Below are 15,596 nucleotides of genomic sequence, written 5' to 3'. Positions count from 1 at the left end.
AAAACCAACAACAGGACTGACCGACAATAGTGTGTTTGTACTGTGCTCTGGTCATTTCGTCAAAGAAGGGATAATAGTCCTCTTCTCTTCTTGACTGACAATGAATGTGATAGTTTAATACAATCAGCAAATAACAAAATGCGTATTACAGGTAATATTTTATTTCACAACACTTTGCCATGTTCCTTTCGTCTCTGCTGTTCACTTCAAACACGCTCCATACGAACGCAATGCTCTCGTATCAGACGCTTGCTCGATCACCTGCTCGTTTGCTGTCACAATGTACCCTACACAAATCCGAAACATTTGTTGCGGCTCCGAGTCACGACGAGGGGCAAGTTTTGGTTTCCAAGGGTGTTTTTATTCCTCTTCAACGTCTCTCCCATACAGAGCCGCCTTTTTCACATGTCCGCACGTCACTTTCCTCTCTTTTCATCTGATTGCGGTGGTGCCTTTACGGGCAGTCGGAGAAATCAACGCCAACAAAAAAAAATACATCCAGCCTAGTTAAGACCATACCAAAGACTATAAAAATGGGACCCATTGCCTCCCTGCGTGTGTGACGATCATTGGGACTTAAAAAAAAAAAAAAAAAAAAAAAAAAAAATTGGGTGCGTATTATACATGGGTACAGGCTTTTTTCCAGCATCCACATGCCATTTTTAGGGTGCGTATTATACATGGGGGCGCATTATACACGGAAAAAAACGGTAGTTATGAATTAGTTGAAATGAAGCTGCCAATGCATCCATAAGGCTGTGCTCCAAGCCTTCGTTGTATTTTCGTTGTTTTGTGGTTTTATGTACTGTTTTATGCAGCACGGTGGCGCACTAGTTAGCACGTTAACCTCACAGTTACTAAGAGGGTGTGGGTTCGATTCCATCTCTGGCCCTCCCTGTATGGAGTTTGCATGTTCTCCCCGTGCCCGCGTGGGTTTTCTCCGGGTACTCAGGTTTCCTCCCACATCCCAAAAACATGCTTGCAGGCCAATTGAGCACTCTAAATTGGCCCTCGGTGTGAGTGCAGATGGTTGTTCGTCTCTGTGTGCCCAGCGATTGGCTGGCAACTGGTTCAGGGTGTCCCCCGCCTACTGCCCGATGACTGCTGGGATAGGCTTCAGCACGCCTGCGACCCCCGAGGGGACAAAGGGTATAGAAAATGGATGTGGATGGATGGAGGGAGGGAGGGAGGGAGGTAGGGAGGGAGGGAGGGAGGGAGGGAGGGAGGGAGGGAGGGAGGGAGGGAGGGAGGGATGGTCTGTTATAGACAAAATTAGACAAATTGCTTCCATACTCAACTGCTTCGCTTCTTCTCGACACTGCTTCCAGAACAAATTAGCGTAGAGTTCTGAGTTTCTACTGTCTATATAGTGCGTGCGTGTGTGTGCGTGCGTGCGTGCGTGCGTGTGTGTGAAAGCGTGGGGAGGTGTTTTTAAATTGCTTGTATGCACCATTTTGACATTTTTAATAAAATGACCCCAGTTGAACGTTTCATCAAGATCTACTAAAACGTGGAGGCCTAAAGCCCACGATATACAAAAAAATCTTTGGAACCCTACTTGAAATTCAACTAAAGGTCGGCCATTTCAATTTTGCTTTAAAAGGTTGCCTCGTATTTTGCCGTCCGTCCGTCCGTCCGTCCGTCCGTCCGTCCGTCCGTCCGTCCGTCCGTCCGTCCGTCCATCCATCCATCCATCCATCCATCCATCCATCCATCCATCCTCTAGACCACGGGGGTCGTGGGCGTGCTGGAGCCTATCCCACTAGTCATTGGGCAGTAGGCAGGGGACACCCTAAACCGGTTGCCAGCCGATCGCGTATTTTGCCATCAATACCTTATTTTATCAAAAAATATTTAATTCTGCTGCACTTAATTTTCCAAAAATGTCAATTCCAGTGTGCCAGTATGCCAAAGTGGCAGTACAGTACTGCAGCATTGCCAGTGCCGCGAAGGCCGTTAATAGCTGCTTGCAGCTCTAGTTTTTCTTTTCTTTTCTTTCTGAAAGCAAGCAAGGTGGTATTTTGAATAAAAAAAATATGTGGCAAAACATACAGGCTTTGCCTTTTTTTGCAATAAATAAAGGTTCGTCAGTGACAGATTATATTTTGTAAGGGGTTGGAAAAAAAGAGGGTCTTGCTTTAAGATTTTTGCCTTTGTCTCTTGTTAATAGATGACTTGTTTATTTTAGAATGATTGCATGATTGCAAACGTGACCAAATGTGGATTTTTAATTTCATGAATATTGACTACAGGGCATAAATAGACAGCATGATTTTGAACTACTGTGATGTTTTACTTACCTGATTGCCACCCATTCTGTGGCATGGTCCAGTTTCAATATTGCCTCCATTTGTATGTCCCATACTGTCAATACAGTAACCCGTCTCAAAGCCACGAATCTTACCACAAACACATATGCATGTAAATAGGTTAGACTTAATGTTCATGAACCGTATTTGTCTGATGTGCTGTTTCATTTACTCACCTCTCCCCATTCAATATTTTTTGCAGGCAGGGGATAGTGTAATGGGATGTCATAAGCTATTTCCTCCATGAACCATTTGAAGCTCTTGCAACGATGTTCTTGCCTGAGAAAAATAAATATTGAAAGCAAAATTACATATTTTAATTCATGGCCTCTTAACTTGGAATTTTAAATGATTCCATTACTCATTGACTGTCACAATTTAGAGGAGGATTATTCTTGTCATATTGTGTTTGGGTGCATCATAGACTTCCTTTTTTCACGTTTATACTGAAGACATTTGGGTTTCAGATCGAAAGATGAATATGAGACAACAGTTCAGAATTCCAGATTTTATTTCACGGTGTTTACTAAGGCTCAAGTATTCGTTTTTGATGAGAAACCGTGATTAATGATGCATTTTTGCAGCGTATAAGGATGAAAGCAGTAGTTTGTCATTGTCTGAACTTCTGCTGAAGGAACATCTTGAATTCTAATTACTTATTTACTCATGTCGTCACACCTTAACACTGTGGACTGGCCAGTTACATATAGGGACTGCCCCTCCCTAGTCAGACTTGCTATAGTAAGAGCTGTCCCTCATTCTTTCACACAGACATTATTGATTCTTGCCTGTTTTGTGATGTCTTAACGATTCACAACCACGGTCAAAGTCAAAGTCTGCTTTATTGTCAATCTCTTCACATGCCAAGACACACAAAGAAATCGAAATTATGTTACCACTATCCCACGGTGACAAGACATAGTACACGACATACATACAAGCAAACAACACAAAATAAAAACAAGAAGGCACAAACAATGAATAATAAGAGTGATGAATAAATAATAAATAAACAAATAACACAATAAATAAGAGGAACAAAACGGAGCAAGTGTGCATACAGCAGACAGTCAGAATATAGCGCAAAAGTACAGGACGCTACGCAGAAGGGGGGAGAGAGTTCAGGATCCTAACAGCCTGGAGTATGAAGCTGTTGGTGAGTCTGGTGGTGCGGGAGCGCAAGCTCCTGTACCTCTTCCCAGAGGGCAGAAGATCGAACAAAGAGTGAGCGGGGTGATTCACATCACTCACAATCGTGGTCGCCTTGCGGGTGAGATGGGAGGCGTAAATGTCCTTCAAGGAGGGGAGTGAAGCACCAATAATCTTACCAGCCGTGATCACTATGCGCTGGAGGGCCTTCATGTTGTAGTCAGTGCAGCTACCACCCCAAACAGCAATACAACTGGAGAGGACGCTCTCAATGGTGCCACGGTAAAATGTAGTCATGTCCATTGGGCACCATTGGACTTGACTGCCCTTACACCTGTTTATGGACCCCGTGGAGGCTATTTTGTATGTTTTTGGGTTGTTCTTATGGTATTGAGGCAGGCTGGTTGGCGGGACCATTTACAATATTTATGCATCTCACCAGCTGGCCCACTGTTACTTTTTTCCTTTGTTCTTGTCTTGTTGCTTTGATGGCTTTTAACTTTCACACTTATTGGCTTTCTTTGTGTGTCGCAGCCTTTTATAGGAGCCTATTGAGTTGTGCTATCATTTGTGTGTCTTTTATACACCCGCTTTGTGGTATGAATGCTGCTAGGAAACTGAATTCACCCCCCGATCAATAAAGTATCAATAAATCAATCAATCAATCAATCAATCAATCAATCAATCAATCAATCAATCAATCAAACCCAATTCCATCCATCCATCCATCCATCCATCCTGCTTGTACCCACGTGGTTCGCGGGCATGCTGGAGCCTATCCCAGAAGTCATCGGGCAGTAGGCAGGGGACACCCTGAACTGGTTGCCAGCCAATAGCAGGGCAGACAGACACGAACAACCACCGGCACTTGCACACACACCTAGGGTCAATTTGGAGTGCTCAATCAGCCTACCAAGCATGTTTTTGGGACATGGGAGGAGCTAATTGTCTCCCATGCTGGCCTCCTGTCGCTTGATCATTTTCTTATTGAGTTCAGACATCTCAAGATGGAGCGTTTCCATCATCTGGCCTCTCTGCTCACAGCCCTCAGGTTGCTTTCCAAGGCTGGAAGTCCCTCGTTTCTAAAGGCTCCAGGCATCGTTCCTTTCAACTTATTTTACAAGTGCAACCCCATGAGGGTCAACGTCGAGTCTGATCTGGTCGATTTCACTGACCCAGTTTAGGAGTTCCATAGCTTATGATGCAGTTGGGGAAGTGCCTGTTCCTGCCGCTATGAAATCTGCTCCCAATCCGCCCTCAAGACTGCAACTCGTTCATGTATTATTCAACATTCCACAATATTGTTTATGTATTTTGGCATCGGCGTTTGACGACAGTGTTGAAGAGTTTTGTAACAACAATTGCACACATCAGTAGCATAGGCACCAGCCTGTATTGTAGACATTGTAAAGAGATTTCTCTTCCGGTAATTGGCACCAGCCACTGGTAGCGTGTAGCTCTTGCTTATTTGCAGGTGTTCAAATATCAACAGTCTTTTAAGCCAAAAGCTATTTTGTCCAAGTCTGAATAGATTTTGTGTGTGTGTCCCCAGTTTGGCTGTTGATTTTCTTCTTCAATACAGAACATCTGTAGGGTGCGTGTGTCATTTGATTTCATAGTCACAGATAGAAAAAGACTGATTTCGGCTGTGACAAACTCAAATACATTTTCAATCATCATTGAAATACTCAGTAGTGTGTCAAAACAGTCTTTTTGATATAGATTTAGGTCCACCACCTGTTTTGTTGCTCTTACATCTGTGAACTTGTTGACTCTTGGAGAGCAACAACATATTTTTGTTAGTTTAGACCAGGGGTCACCAACTCCGGTCCTCAAGGGCGCCAATCCAGCCTGTTTTAGGTGCAGCCCTACAACAACACACCTGATTCAAATAATCAGGATCGCTATCAGCCTTAATAGAGCTTGCTGATGAGCTGATCATTTGAATCAGGTGTGTTGTTGTAGGGCTGCACCTAAAACAGGCTGGATTGGCGCCCTTGAGGACCGGAGTTGGTGACCCCTGGTTTAGACAAACTTATATACTTTTTATATTGTTGTAGTCTTACTAATCATGTCAATCAATGTGTACATATTCCTATTTATATATTTTATCATGTCAATCAATGTGTGAATACTCCTAATACTTTATACACAGTTATTTAATCAGAACACTGACAGCACACAGAGCTTGGTAACTTTTTCATTACACATAAGGCAAAGCTTATTAACTTCATGACACATTGATACAAAACATTCAGGTGATAACATAAGTGCCTGCCTTATGAGAATATGTTTTCCCCTCATTTCCTCCTCCCTTTTCGTTCTCCTCTTCCTTATTCCTGCCTGTGGACACTATAAAAGCATTATGACCGGAACTATGAGTTGTTGTTTTCATCTGCTGAAGTGCACTTGTACTGACTGCCGTGAAGCAACCCAAGATCTTGCAAATAAAGAACCAACTATTACTCCACATCTTTGTTTTCTTGCTCAACGACGGACATCTTGAACAAAACGCAACACTCTGTATTTTCTTTGATCCACGTTTGATCCACGTTTTCGATATTGCAGTGACGATAAGGTTGTCCAATGTCTAAAGATAGTTCTGTATTTTTCAAAGTTGGCATTTAATTCCTGTTAAATTGATCTTCCAAACGTCATCGTGCTTGAACATTGTTTCAAGAATAGGACTCAGATTATTCCAGAGTTTAACACCTGCAATGAAGATCCAAAAGCTGGTCATTGATAACCTGTATTTGGGTACAGTAAATTTACCCTCATTATCCCTGAGTTTGTAACCACTGTGTTGTTGGTGAAAATGCTTTTGAATGTTTTTAGGAAAGGGGTTTTGCCGCTCTTTGAACATAATTTGAGCAATTTGATAATCTACAAGATCCTTGAATTAGAGTATCTGTGATTTGAAGTTGGCGTATTATGGCTATTAACCCTTTTTACATTTTACTCATTGAGTTGTGGTCTATATAAAGTGGAACAGCAAAGTTTTTGTCTGAATTTGTTGTCATCACAGCATCACAAGCCCCTCTTTTCCCCTTGTTCTGAGGAGCGGTTCAGAGGAAGTCGTTTTGGTGCGGTCTCTTTAAATGCAAACAAGACAGTGATCCCTCATTTATTGCCAATAATTGGTTTCAAGAACCCCCACGATAGGTGAAAATCCACGGCTCCGCTCCGCTCTTACTGTGCTGGCTGACTGACGCGCCCTCACGCTGGTTCATGGGACCGCGCATATCCAATGCGGAGCTGCACGCTCCCAGTGCTGATTGCTGGCACCTGTGCCCTTGGTACCGGCTGATTAGGGTGTGTATTTAAGCCCCCAAGCGCGTCAATCTGCGATTTGTCTGTCTCGATACACGTATGCCTGCCACCTGGTTTTGTTATGCCACCTGATTCCCATTTGCCTGATCCACTGTGTAGCGCGATGCCTGCTTCCTGATTTGCTGTTTTGAGAAAGCCTGTTTATATGATCTGCTCTGGACTCTGTTTGGCTCGACCTCCTGCCTGTCCCCGACCACGAGCTTGCTATGCCCGTCTGCTTTGATGGCACATGACGCGCACTCACTGACCGACTCGTCAGCTTGCCTCGAAAACCTGCCGGCATTCCAGCCCTCCTTGTCACCTTTAAACTAAAGAGCCCGTGATGCATTTGGTTGTCCTGCCTCGTTTGTGACAAAACAAAGCACAAATCAGAGATGCTGCTGATTCTGCTGACGCAGACGAAGTGGAAGAGTGGCTACGTAGTGGGAGGCTGAGATAAAGCGTGGTTAGAACTGCTCATACAGCTCTAAGCCAATCAGCGGCAAGGATACAGATCAACATGTTCCCATTGGTCTCGTCTCCTCTACCAGCCAATAGTGTGCTGTAAAGTCATATGAGCAGACAAAGCCCCGTGCTCCAAGTGACGCCGCAAAAAGCTGCGATGCATATCCGCCATATTTGTTTTCATAAAAAACATCGATGCACCGAGGAAACAATAGGTGAAGTGCGAAGTGGTGAGGGATCACTATACTTCACACCCCACTCCCTCCAGGCCGCAAGATGTGCGCCTCCCTTTCCCGGTCGGACATATTTGTGGTTTTTTAGCCGAGGTAGGGTTTACTTGCGCTGCAAACCTTTTGATTGATTAAAAGATGTCAACAGCAGTAGACTGTACTGTAATTTTAACACGTAATAAAATAAATCCCCTCACAATATTTATGAACACGTCTTGTAAACGAGCACATGCAATAATATGAAAGTGAAATCCAGTTTATTATTTTTGGGTCATCTCAAGCTTACCGCTTTACTCTGTCATTTCCATAGAACGAAAGAACTGAACCCTCAATAAAATGAAGTCTTTCAGCAAATCCTTCTCTATATTGACAAGAAATTTCTGAAGCGCTTGTCCTTAAAGTGCTTTGCACAGACAAGCAAGACTATGCCCACAGATGTGGGAACTTCGTCCTGAAAAATGAAACTTCACCAGGCACTAGTTTGAGGTTCTGATGCTGGGGGACAGTGTAATGAGTTGTGTGGATTACTGCGTCCAACAACAGAACATTTTGACCATTTCGGAATACTTGAGTTGTTTGAACGTTGTAATAAAGATGGTGAATTTCATATCCAATACGACATACAATAAAAATAAATGCACAATTACACAACGTTGTTCAAATGCTAATGTGCATATTTAGGAAATATTTAGGAAATGTTTAAACCTGAAGATTTTCACAAACTTCTGTTACTTAAATAACTTTTGACCCAGTTCAAAGCAAATCCTCTAATAGTTCTGGTTTATTGGCTAAAATATTGAGATCCATGGTAACAAAAGCTTTTTTCAAGTCAATGAATATTCCGGGAGTGTTTGTTACTGTCAATAGTGTGTCTGACTTCATAAGTGTGTCTGACTTCATAAGACCAAGTCGGGTTGTTGTGATGTGTCTAGTGTGTTGGTGGAGTGCCCAGTGCATGTCACTTCTCACTGTCAACCCTCACCGCTGGCTAGCAGTATGCAAACGGGAGAGCTGAGTGCGTAAGTCTCTCCCTGCCAGTACATAGCCTCTCTAACAGCAAGCCATATGTAGTGCCTCCACGCGGCGACACATGGTAACTGGGTACAACACGGACCCAGGCTAAACTACAAGGGACTCGGAGGAGGTTTGGACCCTAGACGTGCGGCACGCAGGCCCACCTGTGTGTGGACACGCCCTGGTGCCCACGAACCAGCCCCCAACTATGAGTTAAATAGTACCACTGCCTAGTGGGCTCCTCGGGAGAGGAATGGGCTAAGGGAGTCAACCCCTACAGAAAATCAATTTCCCCTTGGGTTGGTGTCAGGAAGGGCATCCGACTGTAAAAAAGTTTTTGCTCCAAAATATTCTCTGTATGGCTAGACAAACACAGGAGAGGCGGGATACAGCCTTAAGTACTCCGTGGGCATTTTCATCAGCCTACGACAAAAAGAATGATGGAGAAGGAGGCCAAACCGCAGGTAGATTATATGACGGCCCGATGGACTGCGGGGAGGCCTGAACCGGAATAGAGAGGGGCAGGAGGCACGTGTTAGGGTGGCTACATGGAACATCGGTAGCATGTCGCGCCGATCGGGGGAGGTCGTTGAGGCTCTACACATGAGAAGGGTGGATGTCTGCTGTGTCCAGGAGTCGAGATGGAAGGGTGGAAGTGCAAGGATGCTGGGTGCAATCAGCAGAAGGTACAAGTTCTTCTGGCAAGGCTGCAATGAAGGGGCTGGTGGTGTCGGAGTACTTATCGCCGAAAAGTGGATAGATCAAGTGCTAAGCATAAGCAGGGTAAATGAGCGGATCATCTTTGTGAAGTTGATCGTTGGGAAGCGCCTGAATAGAATAGATCTTTATTGTCATTGTCACACATGTACAACGAATAGCGTTAGTTATCCTTTGCCACACACTTTCTCAGTATCTCTTTCGTCGTCGGTTTTATGCATTTCTTCTAGCATTTTCCATGATGAGGGTCTGTTCATGCTAATTTTATTCATGCACGAAGCGCTAAATTACATTAAACTAGCGAGCGACACGTATAGCTCCAGAGTAGACGGGACCACGAAATAAAGAAAAGGGTGATGCAACACAATGTCATCAACATCGACTGCCTTTAGCTTAAAAGCGGCATCATATGCATTTCTTTTGTCCCCCATAATGACGGTTTGTGTATAAAAGCTTCCTTTCAGTAATGTTCGTCTTGATCTCGTTCTGTCTCTTCTTTGTGTGAATTATACGGCACTATTTGCCTGGCGGATGGACATGCGATCAACACACCACTTTTCTCCCCAGTGACCGTGTCCATATATCCCTCCGCCCAGCAAAGCGGTGCCGCACAACAGCGGTCCACAGCCTTTTTACGAGTGTATAAGTGATCAAGTCATCACAAAAATCACGGAAATAATCATATATAAGCCCCCCATAATGATGGTTTGTGTATAAAAGCTTCCTTTCAGTAATGTCCGTCTTGATCTCGTTCTGTCTCATCTTTGTGTAAATTTTACGGCACTATTTGCCTGGCGGATGGACATGCGATCAACACACCACTTTTCTCCCCAGTGACCATGTCATATCCCTCCGCCCAGCAAAGCGGTGCTGCACAACAGCAGTCCACAGCCTTTTTACGAGTGTATAAAAGTGATCAAGTCGTCACAAAAATCACGGAAAAAATCATATATAAGCCCCCCATAATGACGGTTTGTGTATAAAAGCTTCCTTTCAGTATTGTCCGTCTTGATCTCGTTCTGTCTCATCTTTGTGTAAATTTTACGGCACTATTTGCCTGGCGGATGGACATGCGATCAACACACCACTTTTCTCCCCAGTGACCATGTCATACATCCCTCCGCCCAGCAAAGCGGTGCCGCACAACAGCGGTCCACAGCCTTTTTACGAGTGTATAAAAGTGATCAAGTCATCACAAAAATCACGGAAAAAATCCCATATAAGCCGCACCGGACTATAAGCCGCAGGGTTCAAAATTTGAGAAAAAAGTCGCGGCTTATAGTCCGAAATTTACGGTAATTATTGTTGGGATGTTTGGGCAAAAGTTCATAATTTTTCAGTTAGGATACCGCTCTGTACCGCTCTGTGCCCCGTGCAGCTTTAGGACTCTCAGACCATTGTCTAGTTCATCTGATCCCAACCTACAGGCAGAAATTAAAAACCTCTAAGCCTGTGGTGAGGACTGTGAGGAAATGGACAGTGGAGTCAAAGCAGGACCTCCAGGCCTGCTTTGACTGCACCAATTGGGGTGTTTTTGAAGCTGCAGCTTCAGACCTGCATGAACTCACCGATACTGTGACATCATACATTAGCTTTTGGGAGGACTTGTGTGTGCAGACCAAGACCTTCTGCGCGTACAACAACAACAAACCTTGGTTTACATCAAACCTCAGGGTGCTGCGCAAAGCCAAGGAGGAGGCCTACAGGAGTGGGGACCGGGACCTGTTCAGGCAGCCCAGGAACACACTGAACCAAGACATTAGGAAAGCCAAGAGGTGTTATGGGAAGAGCCTGAGGAGACACCTCGCTGCCAATCCTGATCCCTCAACAGTGTGGAAAGGCCTGCAGAGCATCACGGGCTTCAAGAAACCAACCCCCCATCCTGTAGAGAACTCAAGGCTTGCAAACCAGCTCAACAGGTTTTACTGCAGGTTTGAATGGTCCACCCACACAACAGGACCTCCTGCAGTACAATCAACATACACACCTCCATCCACAACCCCTCTGTCCACACCTCCATCGTCGTTATCACCTACTCTCTCTCTTTCAGAAGCCGCGCCTGCACTCCAGGTCCGCGAGGAGGAGGTGTGTCAGATGTTCCGGAGACAAAAGGTCAGGAAGGCACCAGGCCCAGACGGCGTGTCCCCCTCCTGCCTGAAAGTCTGTGCTGAAAAACTGGCACCCACCTTTGCACGGATCTTCAACCGTTCCCTGGAGCTGTGTGAGGTTCCCTCGTGTTTCAAGAGCTCCACCATTGTACCGGTGGCCAAGAAGCCCGCCATCACAGGATTGAATGATGACAGACCTGTCGTCCTGACATCTGTGGTCATGAAATCCTTTGAGAGGTTGGTGTCGAACAACCTGAAGGACATTACGGGCCCTGCTCGACCCCCTGCAGTTTGCCTACCGGGCAAATAGGTCGGTGGATGATGCGGTCAACATGGGACTGCACTGCATCCTGCAACACCTAGACACCCCAGGGACGTATGCCAAATTCCTGTTTGTGGACTTCAGCACGGCGTTCAACACCATCGCTCCTGACCTCCACCAGAAGCTCATCCAGCTCGCGGTGCCTGCCTCCACCTGTCAGTGTATCACCAGCTTCCTGACCAACAGGAGACAGCATGTGAGGCTGGGGACCATCACATCAGACACCCGGACCACCAACACTGGCGTCCCCCAGGGGTGCGTCCTCTCCCCACTGCTCTCCTCTCTCTACACCAATGATTGCTCCTCAGGCGACTCTTCTGTGAAGCTCCTGAAGTATGCGGACGACACCATTCTCAACGGACTGATCCGGGATGGTGACGAGACTGTGTACAGACAGGAGGTGGAGCGGCTGGTCCACTGGTGCAACCAAAACCTGAACCCACTCAAGACCGTGGAGATGACAGTGGACTTCAGGAGAGACCCTTGACCACTTCCACCTCTCACTATCCTCACTAATGCTATTCCCTCCACAGACACTTTCAAGTTCCTGGGATCCACAATCTCTCAGGACCTGAAATGGACCGGCCACATAGACTCTGCCCGGAAGAAGGCCCAGCAGAGGCTGTACTTTCTGAGACAGCTCAGTAAGTTCAACTTGCCACAGGAGCTGCTGAAGACCTTCTATACTGCCATCACCCAGTCTATCCTCTGCGCCTCCATTACTGTCTGGTTTGGATCGGCCACCAAACAAGACAAGCACAGACTGCAACGGACAATCAGGACTGCGGAAAAGATAATCGGGACCAACCTCCCATCTATCCAAGACCTGTCCAGGACCAGTAAATGTGCAAGTAACATCTCTACAGACCCTTCTCACCCAGGTCACAGTCTGTTCGAACTACTCCCCTCCGGACCGCATTACAAATCACTGTACGCCAAAACCAGCAGACACAGACACAGCTTCTTCACCCAGGCTGTCGCTCTGATGAACTCACACCACTCATAGAGTCTCAGAGTCATTGCTGTGCAATAACATCTTGCTCTCGACGCTTTATCCTTGAATTGTCTATATTACGTGTAGTACTATGTGTCCTCTCTGCATCCATTGCAGCCTGATCGTCCTGGAAGAGGGATCCTCCCATCTGTGGTCTCCTCAAGGTTTCTCATTTCCCCTAGTAGGAGTTTTGAGTTTTTCCTTGCCCTCCTGGGAGTTTAAGATCAGGGGATTTTTGAGAATAATTGTCAATTTTCACAGATGTCCTGAATGTTGTTAGTCACCTAAATTTTGAACAGAGGCTGAGACCTGTCGGAGTCAAATTCCTTCTTTGGCATGCCCTAACATGGCCAATAAACTTCTTGAATCTTGAATATCAATTCAAACTGCAGGCTAGTAGAGTGATGGTTAACGAAGACATAATATCAGACAAGGTAAATGGGACCTATTTATAATATATAGAGAAGGATTAGGTGTTTAAAATTTTGAAAAAGGCAACTTTTTCCCTGTATTGCATGAAAGCTAAACTCAATGAATACTAATTTTAAGTAGTAATGTTATCTTTTTGTGTGTGTATGTTTTCCAATATAGTTGTAGATTTTACAGAAATGAAATGAAATCATTTTATATAATTTTAATAAATCTGGTCCAAAAATTTAAATAGTATGAAATCAATGTTTTTGTTGCATATTGTAACACTGTTTATCGTCCTTTTTAAGGTGGCGGCTCATGCATGCCGATGTAAGGGCTGCACATTTGAGGATTCTTCAAAAGGTGAGCTTCTCAAGCATTATCGTGTCAAGCATGGTACAATGGTCATAGCCATTGCCTTCATTTAAAATGTCCTTGCTCCTTCAAGACATAGGGTGCCCTACGTATGCACAGAAAGAAAGGTGCTGCAGGAGAGAGACACCGGGCACGAATGAGTGTTCTACTTCAGGTATGTGAAGATATTAAAGCTTTTCCCAAAAAAACAATAGCTCTGTTTGGATGTGTAGTAGTGTATTTTATTAGTTGTTGAAAGACTTTCTCTTCTACAGAGTCAAATCCTCATTCAACAGACACCTGGTTGTCATCTGATGTCTCATCGACCATCTGGGAGATGTCAGTGTGTTGTTCAAGGACTTGGAGGTTAGTATAATATTGTAGGTTTATTTATTTTTAACAATGCAATCATGTTTGACCATTAAGTTGCTGCGGTACAGTTTGTTGTTTCCTTACTGCACACAAAGAAGATGCTGCTTTTCATCTGTGGACATCAGATACTGTACCAGTCACCAACATTCAGATCAATTTTGACTGATTTTACTATCTGTCCTCCTTTGAATACATAAAATTTCATTTTCTGTGTCAATTTAGTTTGCAGAGAAATATATTATACGGAAGCATAAATTATCCTGATAACAAATTGTTCTGAAATGATTTTACAACAATCATTGGAACAACCACAGTTCAATTTGTCCACTTAATGTCCTGCTATGCTCTTTTAAGTTTGTCGAGTTACATGGTGGATAGGATGGTAAAAGATGGTGCGTGAGAGTGTATTGGATTTGGCCCAGACGAACTGGCTAAGATGAAATTCTAAATTTCAAAGCTTGACATGGAAGGCCTGAAGAAGGGGGCCTGAGCAGGGGTTACTTAAAAGTTAGTTCTTCAAAATTAACTATTGTTAAATTGGTGAAGGGGAATTTGTTGGTTGAACCAGTAAACCTCCATTCCCATTCCAAATTTCACCAGAAGATGGTGCCAAAGTCAGATTGACCTAACATAGTAAATTAATAGTTTAAAAAGTCATCGATTAGATGAAGACTTGTTCTGAAGCACAGCAACACACGATTTTGGATTATGTCACTTATTTTGTTTTGCTATAATATGCTTTGAAACTGCTTGAATATTTTAATTTGCTAACTAGGGAAGCCCATGCTCATCGTTAGGTAATGAGAATGAGACATGTTAATCACAGTTAGAGTAAGCTGCAATATACGTTTTTTTATTCTGCTTTGCAATATTGTATAGTTAGTAGCAACTTGAGCAGCATCATAGCACTGATGTTTCATTTACACATGAATGTATTAAGAGTTGAGTCAGGACAAGGGGTTGACAGTGATACCGTGGGTGGAAGACTGCAATCCCACGCTTGAGCTTGACCTAGAGGTCACGAGCTTGTCAAAATCCGTTTTGAAGTTGCTTGAGTGTTGTAATCTGCTAAGAGAATCCATGATCATAGTTATGATTATGTGTTAAATTGACTATTGTGAAAGTATGTGTTATTATTGTCATGACGTTTAATCAGTATCAAACATGTACGTAATATTGATGTTCCATTTACACATGAATGTATAAATGTGAGTGAAGACAAAGAGGCGGAAAGGGTTAATGGTGATACTAAGTGGTGGAAGACTGAGATCCCACACATGAGCGTGACCTCGGTCACATTCATCCAGTTGAGGCCTAAACAAAATGCTGTTTGACGGAACACAAGTCAGAGAAAAAACATTTGCAAATGTCACGTTGATGGACAGTTGACAAGATTTGGAAGTGGGAAACAGGATGAAGCATACCTGAGAAAATTGTTACTTCCGTGAGAACATGGTCACCTCATCTGGTTGTATCCGGTTGAGACCGGCCGAGATGCAGGTGCAGTCTATTCTGGAAGCATTTAGGTCATCTGAGGCCAATGTATGACGTCATGGAAAAAAACTGGTACGTAACCAAGCAGGCATAGTACCCACGAACTGGACTGGTATAAAAGGTTCGTTTGGACAAAGAGCATCGCTCTCTCTCGCCCGGTGGGCTTTCCCCGTCAGGGGTATGGCCCTGCAGGCTACCGCCGTGAGTCGAGAACGCCGATTAGACAAAGATATATTTCATTCTATCTGAGATTAACCCTAGGTCCGTTAAAATGAATTTATACTATCTTCAAATTGGACTTAGTCAAAATTTAAGCTTAAAGACAGGCTAGGAGATGCAGACCTCGGT

At 44.3% G+C, this 15,596-nt stretch overlaps 1 protein-coding gene and 1 long non-coding RNA gene across 5 annotated transcripts in view; one reads left to right on the top strand and one right to left on the bottom strand.

Annotated features, from left to right (window-relative positions):
* The window catches only part of LOC119124997, a 33,662-nt gene extending 20,010 nt beyond the window's left edge, over nt 1–13,652 (top strand). Inside the window, exons 3-4 of the long non-coding RNA XR_005098400.1 lie at nt 2,916–2,918; nt 13,642–13,652. This is a non-coding gene — a long non-coding RNA (uncharacterized LOC119124997). The remainder of the gene's footprint in view (nt 1–2,915; nt 2,919–13,641) is intronic.
* galnt7 (UDP-N-acetyl-alpha-D-galactosamine: polypeptide N-acetylgalactosaminyltransferase 7) overlaps nt 1–15,596 on the bottom strand; it is a 209,064-nt gene that overhangs the window by 38,372 nt on the left and 155,096 nt on the right. For all 4 annotated transcript variants that reach the window (XM_037254645.1, XM_037254616.1, XM_037254636.1 and 1 more), the window contains 2 exons: nt 2,486–2,588; nt 2,301–2,399 (listed from right to left, as the gene is read on the bottom strand). In XM_037254645.1, coding sequence (XP_037110540.1) covers nt 2,301–2,399; nt 2,486–2,588 — 202 coding nt within the window. The remainder of the gene's footprint in view (nt 1–2,300; nt 2,400–2,485; nt 2,589–15,596) is intronic.

This window comes from Syngnathus acus, chromosome 1, assembly GCF_901709675.1.
Source record: "Syngnathus acus chromosome 1, fSynAcu1.2, whole genome shotgun sequence".
In the NCBI taxonomy this organism is placed as follows: domain Eukaryota; kingdom Metazoa; phylum Chordata; class Actinopteri; order Syngnathiformes; family Syngnathidae; genus Syngnathus; species Syngnathus acus.
Note: the sequence above shows the minus strand (reverse complement) of the source record. Positions and strands in the feature narration are given on the sequence as shown.